General features: G+C 39.3%; 2 protein-coding genes across 2 annotated transcripts; both read left to right on the top strand.

The window, feature by feature from the left end:
• Positions 1 to 11,836: 11,836 nt before the first annotated feature.
• LOC141331706 (GTPase IMAP family member 7-like) lies at positions 11,837 to 12,896 on the top strand (the record flags this gene model as incomplete). Its single annotated transcript, XM_073836740.1, has 2 exons — positions 11,837 to 11,946; positions 12,061 to 12,896. Coding segments are annotated over exons 1-2 (843 nt in total), but the record flags the coding sequence as incomplete, so codon positions are not given.
• A 1-nt stretch (position 12,897) lies between these two features.
• Positions 12,898 to 14,076, top strand: LOC141331707 (uncharacterized; the record flags this gene model as incomplete). Its single annotated transcript, XM_073836741.1, has 1 exon — positions 12,898 to 14,076. A coding segment is annotated over one exon (633 nt), but the record flags the coding sequence as incomplete, so codon positions are not given.
• Between the last annotated feature and the right edge of the window lie 624 nt (positions 14,077 to 14,700).

A 14,700-nucleotide genomic window follows, 5' to 3' on the forward strand; every position in this document is an offset into this window, starting at 1 on the left:
AAGCATATTGACGTAACTAAATTGCATTTTCCCCAGAAAAAAAAATGTATTCATTATTCGTTCATTATTTTTATAGAGCCATTAGCTGTGTAATATATTAGCTGAATGCACAACATTGAGTGCAAATGAAATCAGTGATATGAAGATTAATATATTAGTATTTGTATTCTTCTTCATTTCACTTAAGAGGACCCTGAGTCATTAACAGGGGTTGCATAAATTACTGTCATTTTCACTTTGTGTATAGTTTTTTAAGTGTCATTTTTGGGTGTCCCGTACACTTATGTTAAGAGTTGATTTTTATAAAACAGTTTGTGTTCATCGGAAAAATGAAAGTCATATGTACTGGCATGAGGGTGGAAAGGGTGGAGTTTCCTTGTAGTTCCTTTTGTTGTATTTTGCTTTTGTTCCTATTGTTGTATGTGCTTCATTTTAATTGTTGTTGTTGCACTAGTTATACGTGTTTAACCTGTGCCATGGCATTTTGTTTAGTTTTCTCCCTTTAACCATACATCTGTATGTCTGTCAGGAAAAAAAAGTACTTTTACTTTTTCAAAAAGTAAAAAAAAAAAAAAGAAAGTTGTACTTTTTTACTTGTACTCAAGAATGTTTTTGGCCTTGTACTTTTCACTGAGTATCTGTACTTTCACTTGAGTAAAATTTGAGTACTTTTTACACCTCTGCATTTGGTGAGCAACTAGAAAGCCGAACCATTGAGGAATTTGTGAAGGCCAATTTAAAACTACAGGAGCTGGTTGATAAATGCGGAGGCCGCTGTCATGTCATCGACAACAAATACTGGAGAGCAACAGTGTTCAGGTGAAAAATCTGATGGAGACCATTGACAAGATGGTGAAAGAGAATTGTTGCTACAACAATGAGCTTCTTCAGATGGCGGAGGAAGACATTCAAGAGAAGATGAGGACAAATAAAGACAGCTTGTCTCTAGTAACGTATGGATATGACGTCATATTGCTCAGAAAATCAAAACGGCTTGATTATTGGGACGGATTAGGTTTTTGGGGTATTAAAAAATAGTGAATGGATTTTTATCATTGTAGGGTGGTTGTGTGTCCACACACTGTTAAGACACATTTATATGCAAACACCATGTAAAAGTGAATTTTGCATCTGATGTCCTCTTGAAATAATCAGCTTCCCTCTTTTGCTATACAGTATACACATACAAGTTATTTAAAGGAGAACTCCGGTGTGATATTGACCTAAAGTGTATTGAATCATGATACCGAGTGTGAACGTACCTTGCATATCTCATCTCGGTTTGTGTCCAGCTGTCCGAAATCTGGGGTCAGTTAGCCGATGCTCACAACAGCTTGTCAATGAAAGTCAATCGGGCATCGAAGGAGCCATGTAAATAAATCACTGTTTTACGCCATTTACGAGGCACAAAGTAGCTCCGCACTTCATCGGTAGACTTCCAAGGGCCCTGACATTTAAAACGAGACATTGAGAACTCAGAAAAAGCACCGGTAGTTTATTTACAAGAAGATTTATACAGACATCTTCCACCAGGAACAGAGCAGTCGCCGCCATCTTAAATGTAGTCACGATAAGTCGAGTGTCGAGCACGAAGGAAACTACAACCTGATACGTTGATAACCTGATAAATTCATTGGTGCTCCACACTCGATTTATCGTGACTACATTTAAGATGGCGGCGACTGCTCTGTTCCTGGTGGAAGATGTCTGTATAAATCTTCTTGTAAATAAACTACCGGTGCTTTTTCTGAGTTCTCAATGTCTCGTTTTAAATGTCAGGGCCCTAGGAAGTCTACCGATGAAGTGTGGAGCTACTTTGTGCCTCGTAAATGGCTTAAAACAGTGATTTATTTACATGGCTCCTTCGATGCCCGATTGACTTTCATTGACAACCTGTTGTGAGCATCGGCTAACTGACCCCAGATTTCGGACAGCTGGACACAAACCGAGATGAAATATGCAAGGTACGTTCACACTCGGTATCATGATTCAATACACTTTAGGTCAATATCACACCGGAGTTCTCCTTTAAAGTGGTAAATTGTCTAGCATAGAAATAAACAGGGGCGGCTGGCCCATGGTGGGCGATAGTGCATCGCCCTCCTTGAGCCACACGAAAAAGAGAGGAGAAAAAGAGTCTTATTTTGCTGGTCCTAGTCTGCATATTACTGTACAATCAACAGCCTGAATGTCACTTTCCAACCTTAAACCCCGCCCCCTTGGGGCGATCTCAGTCAGATTGAAAATGGCCCCAGCCGGTCTCATAGAGTTATGTTGTGAGATTTTTTTTTCTTTCAAATTTTGGACCCTAAATTGCATTTCAGTGGGCACTGGGAGGGCTCGCCCCATCGTGATTTCGTAGTACATACTGATGCGTGCTCGAAGATGTACAGCACGCACGCGGGTAGCGAGACGCCTGAATGCATTGACCATGCTTTCAATGGAGAGGGAACTTGTCAGGAACATGCCTGATTTTAATTGATTGGGTAATTGATCACTTTGCCTGCTTAAAAGAGAGGCGAGCAAAATTTCAATACAAGTGATGTGTGTTATTAAATGGTGCATTGTTTATGTTATATGTTGTATTCTCCAAATGTTGAATTTTAAATAGTTGTATTGATTGCATATTGGCAGCCAAATTTATACTGAATATGTTCAGGAAAGATTTGATTAATTACAGTTTTAATATGAGAAATAAAAAGTCTTTAATTGTAAAGCAGTATTGCTTTTTTTTTTTTTTTTTACTCTTAGGGTTAAACTAGTTGATGACAATGTGTCTCTTGGTGGTGTTTCAGTGTATTTGAGACCATTGCGATAAATTTAATATAGCGATTCAAAATACTGTAGAGTTTGTACAATTCATGCCTGATGTTGCCATCTAGGAACAGGGAAACCAATTCAAACAATGCAATGTAATGCTGTAAAGTTGGCTATCTGAATTTTATCATAATTTTACCCATTAAAGCGGTTATCTTTACCATCATCGGAACAGTTGCCCCCCCCAGAGATATTTGTCAATTTGTTGTGCACTTTCAGAATGTATTTGACACTGAAATTTGATCTTTATGCACCATTAGCACTTTCCATTCCCTTCTGTGGCAAAACCTGTACTTCTCTTTTCCTGATAATGTCCAACATCCAGTTAGATGCAAATTCAGACACGAATACTTGCGCACACAACGTGAAGGATGTCAAGCTGATGACTAGTTGGCATAACTCTGTTGTCTAGTTACAGTGGTATGAAAAAGTGTTTGCCCCCTTCCTGATTTTTTTTTTTTTTTTTGCATGTTTGTCACACTTTAATGTTTCAGATCATCAAACAAATTTAAATATTAATCAAAGATAACACAAGTAAACACAACATGCAGCTGAACAATGATCCAAAACACATCAGCAAATCCACCTTTGAATGGCTGAAGAAAAACAAAGTGAAGACTTTGGAGTGGCCTAGTCAAAGTCCAGACCTGAGTCCTATTGAGATGCTGTGGCATGACCTTAAAAAGGTGGTTCATGCTTGAAAACCCTCTAATGTGGCTCAATTACAACAATTCTGCCAAGATGAGTGGGCCAAAATTCCTCACAGAGCTGTAACAGACTCACTGCAAGTTATCACAAACACTCGATTGCAGTTGTTGCTGCTAAGGGTGGCCCAAACAGTTATTAAGTTTAGGGGGCGAACACTTTTTCACACAGGGCCATGTGGGTTAGGATTTTGTTTTCCCTTCATAATAAAAAAAAACTTCATTTAAAAACTGCATGTTCAGTTTACTTGTGTTATCTTGGATTAATATTTAAATTTGTTTGATGATCTGAAACATTAAAGTGTGACAAACATGCAAAAAAATAAATAATCAGCAAGGGGGGCAACACTTTTTCACACCACTGTATTATTGAAATATTAACTTAAAATCTATAGTTCAGGTTAATATTTCTAGTGGTTCAGCAGACAAAAAAAAAATAAAATAATAATAAACTTGGAAATGTCTGAATTAATACACATTAAACAGTTTATGTACAGGGTAATAAACAAACATTAACAGTACGACGTCCTGTAAAGCTGTTTTGAAATAATGTGTTTTCTGAAAAGTGCTACACATGGGTAAATGTACAGCATTCTCTTCCATCTTCAATACCATGACTGAGATGAGCAAGGCACCGACCCATAAGTGCTAAGCTTAATGTAATGTGCACAGCCACCCTTAATCCATCTACATTATTATGAGATGCAATATCACTCATTGCACTTGCCGTTTTATAAAGTTTTCAAATGTTTTATTATCGTACTTAGCTTTTTACTTTTACTGTGGTACAATGGGAATTTCCTAAAGACAGAATCTTACAGATGCAAACCGACAAATGTTGCAAATGTCTTACAAGAAATGGGTGCGTTTTCACTCCTCCCCCTTTTCTACCCAATAAAAAAAAAACAAAAAAAAAACAGGCAAATTAGCAATTTGGACACTTTTCTGAAGCACAGACTCAACGAGGCTCTATCGTTTGCACACAGAACGGCAAAAAGGTAAATCTGCATACTGTACAAAAGTAAATTATGTAGTTCAGATACTGAAGGATCTTCTTAATAATGCTTCTGCTGTGTTTAATCCTCTTAAACAATGATGTGAGGTTTGCTTTTGTAATTTTTGCACAGAAACTTTATGTTTAGCAGCCTAAATTGAACTAAATGTTATTAGCGAAATCATGCAACACTACCGTAGCTTGTGTTCATATATAATTTCAAACAACCTATTTCAACATATTGTGAAGCTGTCTGTCACTCTTCTGTTCTCAGGATGAGACTAGCGGTTCTCCTCTTACTCCTCGTCCCTCTGGCAATCACTGATGCATGTTATGCCAGTATGTTTCCCTGCCAGGGATCTCAGGATAATAATGCTTACAAGACTTTTAAACACCAACATATTCTTAATTTCGACACAATTAGTCGACGTGATTGGAAACGTTACCTAACGAGTAAAGGTCTTTGTGGCAGAGCTCCTCTCCAGTCCTTCATTCATGAAAGGGACATGAGTAGAATTGTAGGAATCTGCAATGGACGAGGCGTCAGAGACACAGGAAACAAGTGCATCAGTGAGGGAAGGTTTGTGGTTTACACTGTTAGAAGCAGTTTTATGAATGGTCAGTGTGACGTTCAGATTCAGACTGAGCGCTCTTATGTGATTGTTGCTTGTGAGGTCATCAGAAACCGCTGTTTGCCTGTTCACTACGAGACACAAACTAACAGGCGACCATCCCAAGATGGTAGGATCTGCAAACCAGGCAGGATTGCTAAATTAGACTATTAGTATGCAGTAATTTTACATTTAAACATTTTCAAGTCAATCAATGAGTTGATCATAAATGATGACTAACACCTCGGCCCTCCAACCCTGCAACTCCACCCCGGCTCTTAGTTCCCTCGTCTCCACCATCGCCTGTCGGCCCACCAGCTCCACCGGGGTCTCTTATCCCTCCCTCCATCTTGTTCAGCTGTCGTCCCACCATCGCCTCAAAACTCCACTCCTCTAGCTGCTCCGCTGTGGACCTCTGGATCTCCACCTTCGCCTTGGGCTGTGGATCCTCGGTGTTGCCCTGGGGTCATCGGCTCTCCGTCCCTGCCTCGGACTCCACCTCAATCTGCTCCGCATCTGTCAGTTGGCCCCTGGAATCGTCAACCCTTCCTCCACCATGGCTCCTCCCTCCATCGTGGGCCACCATAATGGCTGTGGCCTGGGTCTAGCCTAACTCCTCCTACTCCAGGTACCTTCTGTGCCCTTCCTGGCTCCTCCCTCTGTCTGATCCACCCAGGACCCTTCTGTCTCCCCCATGGCTCCTTCTTCAATTTGATCCACCCTGGACTTTGTTTTGTTTTTTGTCCTCCTCCCAGATGTCTTTCCTCCGCCGAAGCCTCCTCCAGTACAGACTTTCAGTTTCTATCTCACGTCCAAGGGCAGTACCGGGGCAAAAGGACAATGCAGACGCGCGTCAATCCCATCTACCGACCAGGGGACTGTGCCTGGTTGTCCACCTGGGATATCCGCCCCCGGCTGCCTAGTAAGAAGCCAACTCCCCTCCGTCCATCAAATTCCTTCAGGTTTCTAAATTCCTTCCTGTTTCTACAGCGCGAGGTCGCGCCTTCCAGGAGGGGGAGTAATGTCACACCACTGTTGGATTGTGTGTGTTGGTTTCTCCCTCTTGTGCCCATATTTGGTCCTTCCTGTTCCTGTCCTCGTCATGTGTGCTAATTATCAATCACATGTATGATTACCCTGACTTTAAGTTGAGTTGAGTTCAGTGTTTCTTTGTCAGATCTCATGGTTACTTTGATGTGTTTTAACCGGCCCTCCTGTATGGATTTAACTGTTTTGGATTTATTAAAAGACCTGCTATTGCATTTTGTCATTGTGTGTTTCCTTTAATAGACACATCTGTGACAACACCCTGTGTCTTTGAATTAAAATTTATATTTATTCTAACCGGCTCTTGAAAACCTCTATGTAAACACACTTGCCTGAAAAAGTGCAGGGGATGAATTCACGTGATTCAGGGTTTTGCTACAGCTGTTCAAGCATGGAGAAAATGGTGGACAATGTACGTCTGGCTGAGGGCTAATATGGGACAGTATATCAGCTGCTCAGAAAATCAAAACAGCTTGATTATTGGGATGGATTAAGTTTTCGGGGATTAAAAAAAAAATAGTGAATGGATTTTTATCATTGTAGGGTGGTTGTGTGTCCAAACACTGCTAAGACACATTTATATGCAGAAGAACACCATGTAAAAGTGAATTTTGCATCTGATGTCCTCTTGAACTAATCAGCTTCCCCCTTTTGCTATACACATAAAAGTTATTTAAAGTGCAAATTATCTAGCACAGAAATACATGTAATTTATTGTGCATTATAAGAATGTATTTGATACTGAAATTTCATAAGAGATTTGAACTTAATGCAATGCCAGGGAACCAATAGCACTTTCCATTCCCTTCTGTGGCAAAACCTGCACTTTTCTTTTCCTAAAAATGCCCAACATCCAATTAAATGCATATTCAGACAGCAATACTTGCACACACAGCGTGAAGGATGTCAAAATGATGACTAGTTGCCATAACTCTACTGTTGTGTTGTTATTATTGAAATATTAACTTAAACTCTATAGTTCAAGTACATATTTCTGAATTAATTTCCTGAATTAATAAGCATTAAACAGTTTATATAGTGGATAATAAATATGTATGACGTCCTGTAAAGCTGTTTTGAAATAATGTGTATTCTGAATAGTGCTACACATGGGTTAATGTACAGCATTCTCTTCTATCTTCAAAACCATGACTGAGATGAGCAAGGCACTGAGCCATAGGTGCTAACCTTATTTAGTGTAATGTGCACAGCCACCTTTAAACCATCTACATTATTATGAGATGCAATATCGCTCATTGCACTTGACGTTTTATAAAGTTTTCAAATGTTTTATCATCGTACTTGGCTTTCATTTTTATTTTTGCTGTGGTACAATGGGAATTTCCTAAGGACAGAATCTTACAGATGCAAACCCACAAATGTTGCAAATGTCTTACAAGAAATGGGTGCGTTTGCACTCCTCCCTCTTTTCTACCCACTACAAAAAAAAAAAACAAAAAAAAAAAAACAGGCAAATTAGCAATTTTTGCACACTTTTCTGAAGCACAGACTTAATGAGGCTCTATCATTTGCACACAGAACGGCACAAAGGTAAATCTTCATACTGTACAAAAGTAAATTATGTAGTTCAGATACTGAAGGATCTTATGTGATCGTTACTTGTGAGGTCATCAGAAACCGCTTTTTGCCTGTTCTCTACGAGACACAAACTAACAGGCGACCATCCCAAGACGGTGAGATCTGCAAACCTGGCAGGATTTCCTGAATTAGACTGTTAGTATGTAGTAATTTTACATTTAGTAATTTTCAAGTCAATTCAAATCAGTTGATCATAAATGAACACTAACACTTACTTTTTTCCCTTTAGGCCTAACATTTATGTTTTATGGAACAGAAATCTAATCCAGTTCTAATCCAGTGTTGCCGTCTAATCTTAAATAGTGCTGAAACATGGACAAGACGGCTAGATGTCTGTCTGAAAATAATAAGAGTACAATCTCATGATTTGAGGAACAAGCTGAAGTAATCAGTTACAGAGGGTTGCTAAATTGGCATATAAATGAACCAATCATATTAAAGGAGAATGATGTAATATGACATGATGTTACTTTTGATATGTATCTTTGATTATAATCTACTGCATTCTTTATGTTGAGGAGATTCTCTGTGATTGGTATGAAGTCCTCCCAGTCGTGATTAAAGCATAAAGGCATCGTCTGGACTGGAGTCTGTCTGGTTAGTGAGTATTAGCAATTTTACTGGGAACAGCGCCATCTTCTGGGTGGTAAAGTTTACAACAGCCACGAAGTCTGGAGGAAAAATGCATGCTTTTGGTTTATCATCTTTTGTTCATTCCCAAGACAAAGCGGAAGTGTCTTGTTTTGGAAGATAGCTTCAGTTGCCCCATAACTCTGGAATGATCTTCCAACTTTTAGTAGAATGGCTTCGTCTGTGGCTATTTTTAAGTCTAAATTAAAAACCTATCTGTTCGACTAGGCTTTTAATTCTGGTTGAAGCAGTTTTTATCCTTGTTTCTGTTTTTGTTGTAGTGATGTTTCTTTCTCGTGGTTATACTCCAAATGTTCATTAACGGAGGAAGTTGTCTTTTTTTGTCTAGCATAGGCTACGCAATTTCATGCTATAAAATAGTTCGTAAAACAAAACACCCAAAAGTCCAAATGACTCCAAAAAGACATTTTGCCAAAAGGCAGGAAAACAAAACAATTTATTAATAAACGTAACGTTTAAAGTGCATTATACTCCTCACAGTTCAAACAACCAGACTTGGGAGCAAAGTCCGGACATGCAAAGCGAAACTTTCAAGTGACTGAACGGAAAAGGAGGGTTTGTTTCTCTCTGATCACGTGACTTTCTGAAAGCAACAAAAAATCTCTCAACGGAGCTTTTTCTGTTGGAAATTGCGTTGTTTATGCATGCATTGGAACCTCGTGTAAGTATTTCTTATGTTTACTAGAACACACAACTCGTTTAGACTTTTTTCCCCCTCTTAAATACAAAAAGGCAGATGCCATATTCTTTTATTGCTTCATGCTATCAACACAAACCTTATGCAGCGGATATGATCCAAAATCCGTCCTCTAGCCTACTTACAAGAATTTTTAATCGTTATTTTGACATCTGGCTACTTTTTCTGTTTTGTCTGCAGTGAGAGTTTACAATCTTCTAATCTAAAGATTGTATCTAAATAGATATTTTTTTTAGTATTGTTGTTGTTGTTAGTGAGTACGGAAGCGTAGAGCTGCCACCCAGGTAAAAAAAAAAAATCTGAGCTTTATCACGTTTGTACAATATACTTTTCACGTTCTTACAATATAATATCACGTTTGTACAATATAATTATCACGTTCGAACAATATAATATCATGTTTGTACAATATACTTTTCTCGTTCTTACAATATAATATCATGTTTGTACAATATAATTATCACGTTATTACGTGAAAACTTTATTGTTTAGGCTACGTTTATCTGGTGCGATCAGACCGTGAGAAAATGTCTCGTTTTACAGAATTAATTAAGTTCTATTTTATGGTTGGATTGAGACATGGGGAAATTTTTGGAATTTACTGGAATGCAGTTCAAAGGTTGCATTTAACATATACATTGTATTTTATTTAGTCTAATCAATAGACAAATATAGTGTTTCACTGAAGATTGAATTATTCACGTAGTTTCGTTTGGAAATCATTTATCGTCACAAAATAGGCCTACACGGATTCTATTAACTTATCGTCTTTTTTCCTTATTTGTATTATTATTATCGTCATCATTATTATAATTATTACTATTATTATTAGCCTATATTGTATATATTTTTATTTTCATATATATTCGTTTCCCCCTCATTTTGATCTCTTAACGTTCTATATGGAAATGATACTGTAAAATGCTTGACATATGACTTTATGATTGTATTTGCCTGTGTGTTGCCCATGTTTTCATTTACAAATGAAACTGCGTGAATGATTCATTCCTCAGTGAAACAGTATAGTATTATTTAGTTTAGTCTATTTATTAGACAAAACTAAATAAAAGATATGTTTAATTCAACCTTTAAACTACATTCCAGTAAAAATCAATCATATAGCAAATGTCAAGCAGTACAGTATAATTTTTTACAGTATCATTTCCATATAGAACGTTAAGTAAAGGGATCGAAATCAAGGGAGAAAACGAATATAAACAAAAATAAAAATATATACAATAATAATAGGCTAACAATAATAGTAATAATTATAATAATGATGACGATAATAATATTACAAATACGGAAAAACGACGATCAGTTAATAGAAGGAATGCCATGTAGGCCTATTTTACTCTGTGACGATAAATGATTTCCAAACGAAACTACGTGAATAATTCAGTCTTTACTGAAACACTATATTTTTTCTATTAATTAGACTAAATAAAATACAATGTATATGTTAAATTCAACCTTTGAACTGCATTCCAGTAAATATCCCAGTCATAGAACCTACATTCAGAACGTTAAGTAAATAGATCGAAATGAAGGGGAAAATAACGAATATGACGTATAACATATAACATAATATGATGTTCCCACAAATTAATATCTCATGGCCAAGACAAACATAAGTGAACTGAAGGTTTCCCCTTACGGTCACCGTAAAAACGTGATTGGTTGGAGCGAGAACATGCAACGATTGGTCAGCCCCACGTGGCCGGTATCTGATTGGCTTAAGTAAAAGGTGGGTGGAGTCCATGCATTTGGGGATTAGTTTGCGTCTTGACGCTTGAAATTTTTCAAAATTCACAAACATGCGCAGTGATTTACAAATGCACAGAGAGCTATCCACAAATACGGGTAGTGATCTATAAATGCACATTATGCAATTCACATATAAATGCAGGGCAAAGTTGTGTTTGTAGGATTAAAAAAATATTTGTGAGTATGTTTTTTATTTGCAATTCGATTTTTTTTATTTGTGAATATAATTCATGTTTGTGGAACTCTAAGATTTATTTGTGGATCTCATTCTATTTATTTAGTGTATATGCTTGTTTTTTGTCAATCGCTTTATATTTATTTGTGGATCATAATGTATTTATTTGGAAGTATGCAACAATTCTAACTCCATAAGTTTGTATCCATGGAGCCTCCCGTGTCCCTCGAGCTGATCAATAAGAAATGCAGCCACTTCCATCGTAGCTGCAAAATTTCCCCATGTCTCAATCCAAGCATAAAATAGAACTTAATTAATTCTGTAAAACGAGACATTTTCTCACGCTTTGATCGCACCAGGTAAACGTAGCCTAAACAATAAAGTTTTCACGTAATAACGTGATAATTATATTGTACAAACGTGATATTATATTGTAAGAACGTGAAAAGTATATTGTACAAACGTGATAAAGCTCAGATTTTTTTTTTTACCTGGGTGGCAGCTCTTCGCTTCCATAAGTGAGTGTTAAACCCGTAGGTGTTAAATTAAAAATACTTTCGGGGTATGAGGGGGTTAACTAAATTCTGAAAGTTTCTTGCTTATGTAATAAGTTATAATATAAAACAAACAAACAAACAAACAAAAAAAATGAGTAGATGAGTAGATAAAAGTATAGAAAGATCCCAATGGTTTCTATTTAGGCATAACAATGGACTAAGTGGTAAAGACTGTTAAAGACACTGCTCCAAATCTATTGGGTGGTTGGAGAAACATCATACATCACTAGTTTCCTTTCTATTACGATTATAGGGCTCATTACTAACCAGCATATTAATATACCTTATACAGAGACTGACTTTATCAACGGACTAGGATCATGAAACGTAAGTTATTGTTGATATACTGTACAATGTCACCTAAATGTACACACATTGATGAAAACTTGCATTGATTTTTCATACTAATTAATTAATGTATTCATTCATTAATGTTGGCAGAAAGAAAGATCATCCTTATTGGGAAAACAGGAGATGGCAAAAGCAGCGCTGGAAATACAATTCTCAGAAAAAAAGTATTCAAACCTATAGCTTCACCTAACGCTGCTACATCTAAATCTGTAAGCAGAGATGGGATGGTTGATGGAAGAAAGATCACTGTAATTGACACACCTGGATTCTTTGACACAGATCGTGATGATGAGGAGATCAATTCTGAGATTTTGAAAGCTCTGACTGACTGCGCTCCAGCCATTGATGCCTTTGTCCTGGTCCTAAGGGTTGGAAGATACACAGAACATGAAAACGAGGTGTTTCAGAAATTTATAAACATACTGAAAGAGGGCGCTTTAAAACACACAGTGATCTTGTTCACATTTGGTGAGCAACTAGAAGGCCAAACCATTAAGGAATTTGTGAAGGCCAATTTAAAACTACAGGAGCTGGTTGATAAATGCGGAGGCCGCTGTCACGTCATCGACAACAAATACTGGAATAGCAGTCCTTCAGGAGACAAGAGCAACAGGGTTCAGGTGAAAAATCTGATGGAGACCATCGACAAGATGGTGAAAGTGAATGGCTGCTACAGCAGTGAGCTTCTTCAGATGGTGGAGGAAAACATTCAAGAGGAGATGAAGATAAATAAGGACAACCTGTCTCCAGAAGAGAAACGGGAAAAAGCGAAGAAAATTGTTCATGAAAAATTATTGAGGCAAGTTGCAGGAGCAGCAACAGGGATGCTGCTTGGTGCTCTTCTGGGCGCTGCTGTTGCATTAGCTTCAGTTGCGGCTGTATTACAACAATACTGCCCTTTAAAAGAACTGATAAAAACCAAGGTAGCAGCAGGAGGAGCAGCAGCAGCTGTTGAAACTGCAGTCGAAGGAGGAGCAGCAGCAGCTGTTGAAACTGCAGTCGCAGGAGGAGCAGCAGCAGCTGTTGAAACTGCAGTCGCAGGAGGAGCAGCAGCAGCTGTTGAAACTGCAGTCGCAGGAGGAGCAGCAGCAGCTGTTGAAACTGCAGTCGCAGGAGGAGCAGCAGCAGCTGTTGAAACTGCAGTCGCAGGAGGAGCAGCAGCAGCTGTTGAAACTGCAGTCGCAGGAGGAGCAGCAGCAGCTGTTGAAACTGCAGTCGCAGGAGGAGCAGCAGCAGCTGTTGAAACTGCAGTCGCAGGAGGAGCAGCAGCAGCAGTTGAAACTGCAGTCGCAGGAGGAGCAGCAGCAGCTGTTGAAACCGCAGTCGCAGGAGGAGCAGAAGCAGCTGTTGAAACCGCAGTCGCAGGAGGAGCAGCAGCAGCTGTTGAAACTGCAGTCGCAGGAGGAGCAGCAGCAGCTGTTGAAACTGCAGTCGCAGGAGGAGCAGCAGCAGCTGTTGAAACTGCAGTCGCAGGAGGAGCAGCAGCAGCTGTTGAAACCGCAGTCGCAGGAGGAGCAGCAGCAGCTGTTGAAACTGCAGTCGCAGGAGGAGCAGCAGTAGAAACCGGAGCTGCAGCTGGAGGTGCCGGAGCAGCAGCGGGTGCAGGGGTTAGCACAACTACGATCGCTGCAGGTGTTCTTGGAGCTGCTGCTCTTGCAGGAGCTGTTGGAGGAGGAGTCACTGGATGGAAAGCGGCGGAAGATGCTGATTCAGTGTCTGACGCCATGAAGAAAGCAGCAACGGCTAACTGTGAGAATGCAAAAGCTGCAGTTGAGAAAATACAAGAATTTGTTGCACTTGCTCTGAATACAAAACACCTAAATACAGTTTGAAAACACATTTAAATAGATATAGATTTCACATTAGAAGATAAACGTTTAATTGTTGGCTTTAGGCTTGACACATGTCACGTGTTCATTTCAGTGTTCAGTTTCCTGTAAATGTAGCGTATAGATGTGACCTGGGTTTCTTTTAAAAACATAAGCGGAAATGTTACTTGGATCTTTGTCTTTTTATCCTCAAAATAACAAAAATAAATTGCCACAATGCAAAAAAAAAAAGTATTAAACGTGTTTATACATTTATGGCTGGATGTATTTGATTGCACAGTCAGTGTAACGTCTCGGTTACGTATTGTAACCCTCGTTCCCTGAAGGAGGGAACGGAGACGTCTCGTTGAGACCGACGAATTGGGATATCGCCTGGATAGACCAATCTACTTCGTGTGTATACAAACGAGCCAATGAATATTGGCATGCATGATTGCAGCCAGCTGCGGCTGATCACAGCGTGAGCATATAATGCGCAGCAGGTGCATGCATCATCAAGGTTTCGCTGAGGAGCTGGGACAGGCCCGGTCGTACAGCGGTGGTACAGGAGCCGCGGCGACGGGACGAGACGTCTCCGTTCCCTCCTTCAGGGAACGAGGGTTACAATACGTAACCGAGACGTTCCCCATCAGTCGGTCTCTTCGACGTCTCGTCGAGACCGACGAATTGGGATCCCTAACAAAGCGCCGTGGCTGCTGTCCCTTCCAGTGTCCTGAGCGGGCCCCACTGGGTCCCGTTACTGGCTTTGGCCAGGGGCTCGCATCAAGGAGAGCCAGTCACTGTATAACTCAGCACCATCCAATTCAGTGAAACTGGAGCACTGGGAATATGCGGAGCTCACGTCCTTCCGATAGGAGGTTCGGAGCCATACACATATATACTCAATTAGGTTTATATGGAA

The sequence above is a fragment of the Garra rufa genome, chromosome 3, assembly GCF_049309525.1.
Source record: "Garra rufa chromosome 3, GarRuf1.0, whole genome shotgun sequence".
Taxonomy (NCBI): domain Eukaryota; kingdom Metazoa; phylum Chordata; class Actinopteri; order Cypriniformes; family Cyprinidae; genus Garra; species Garra rufa.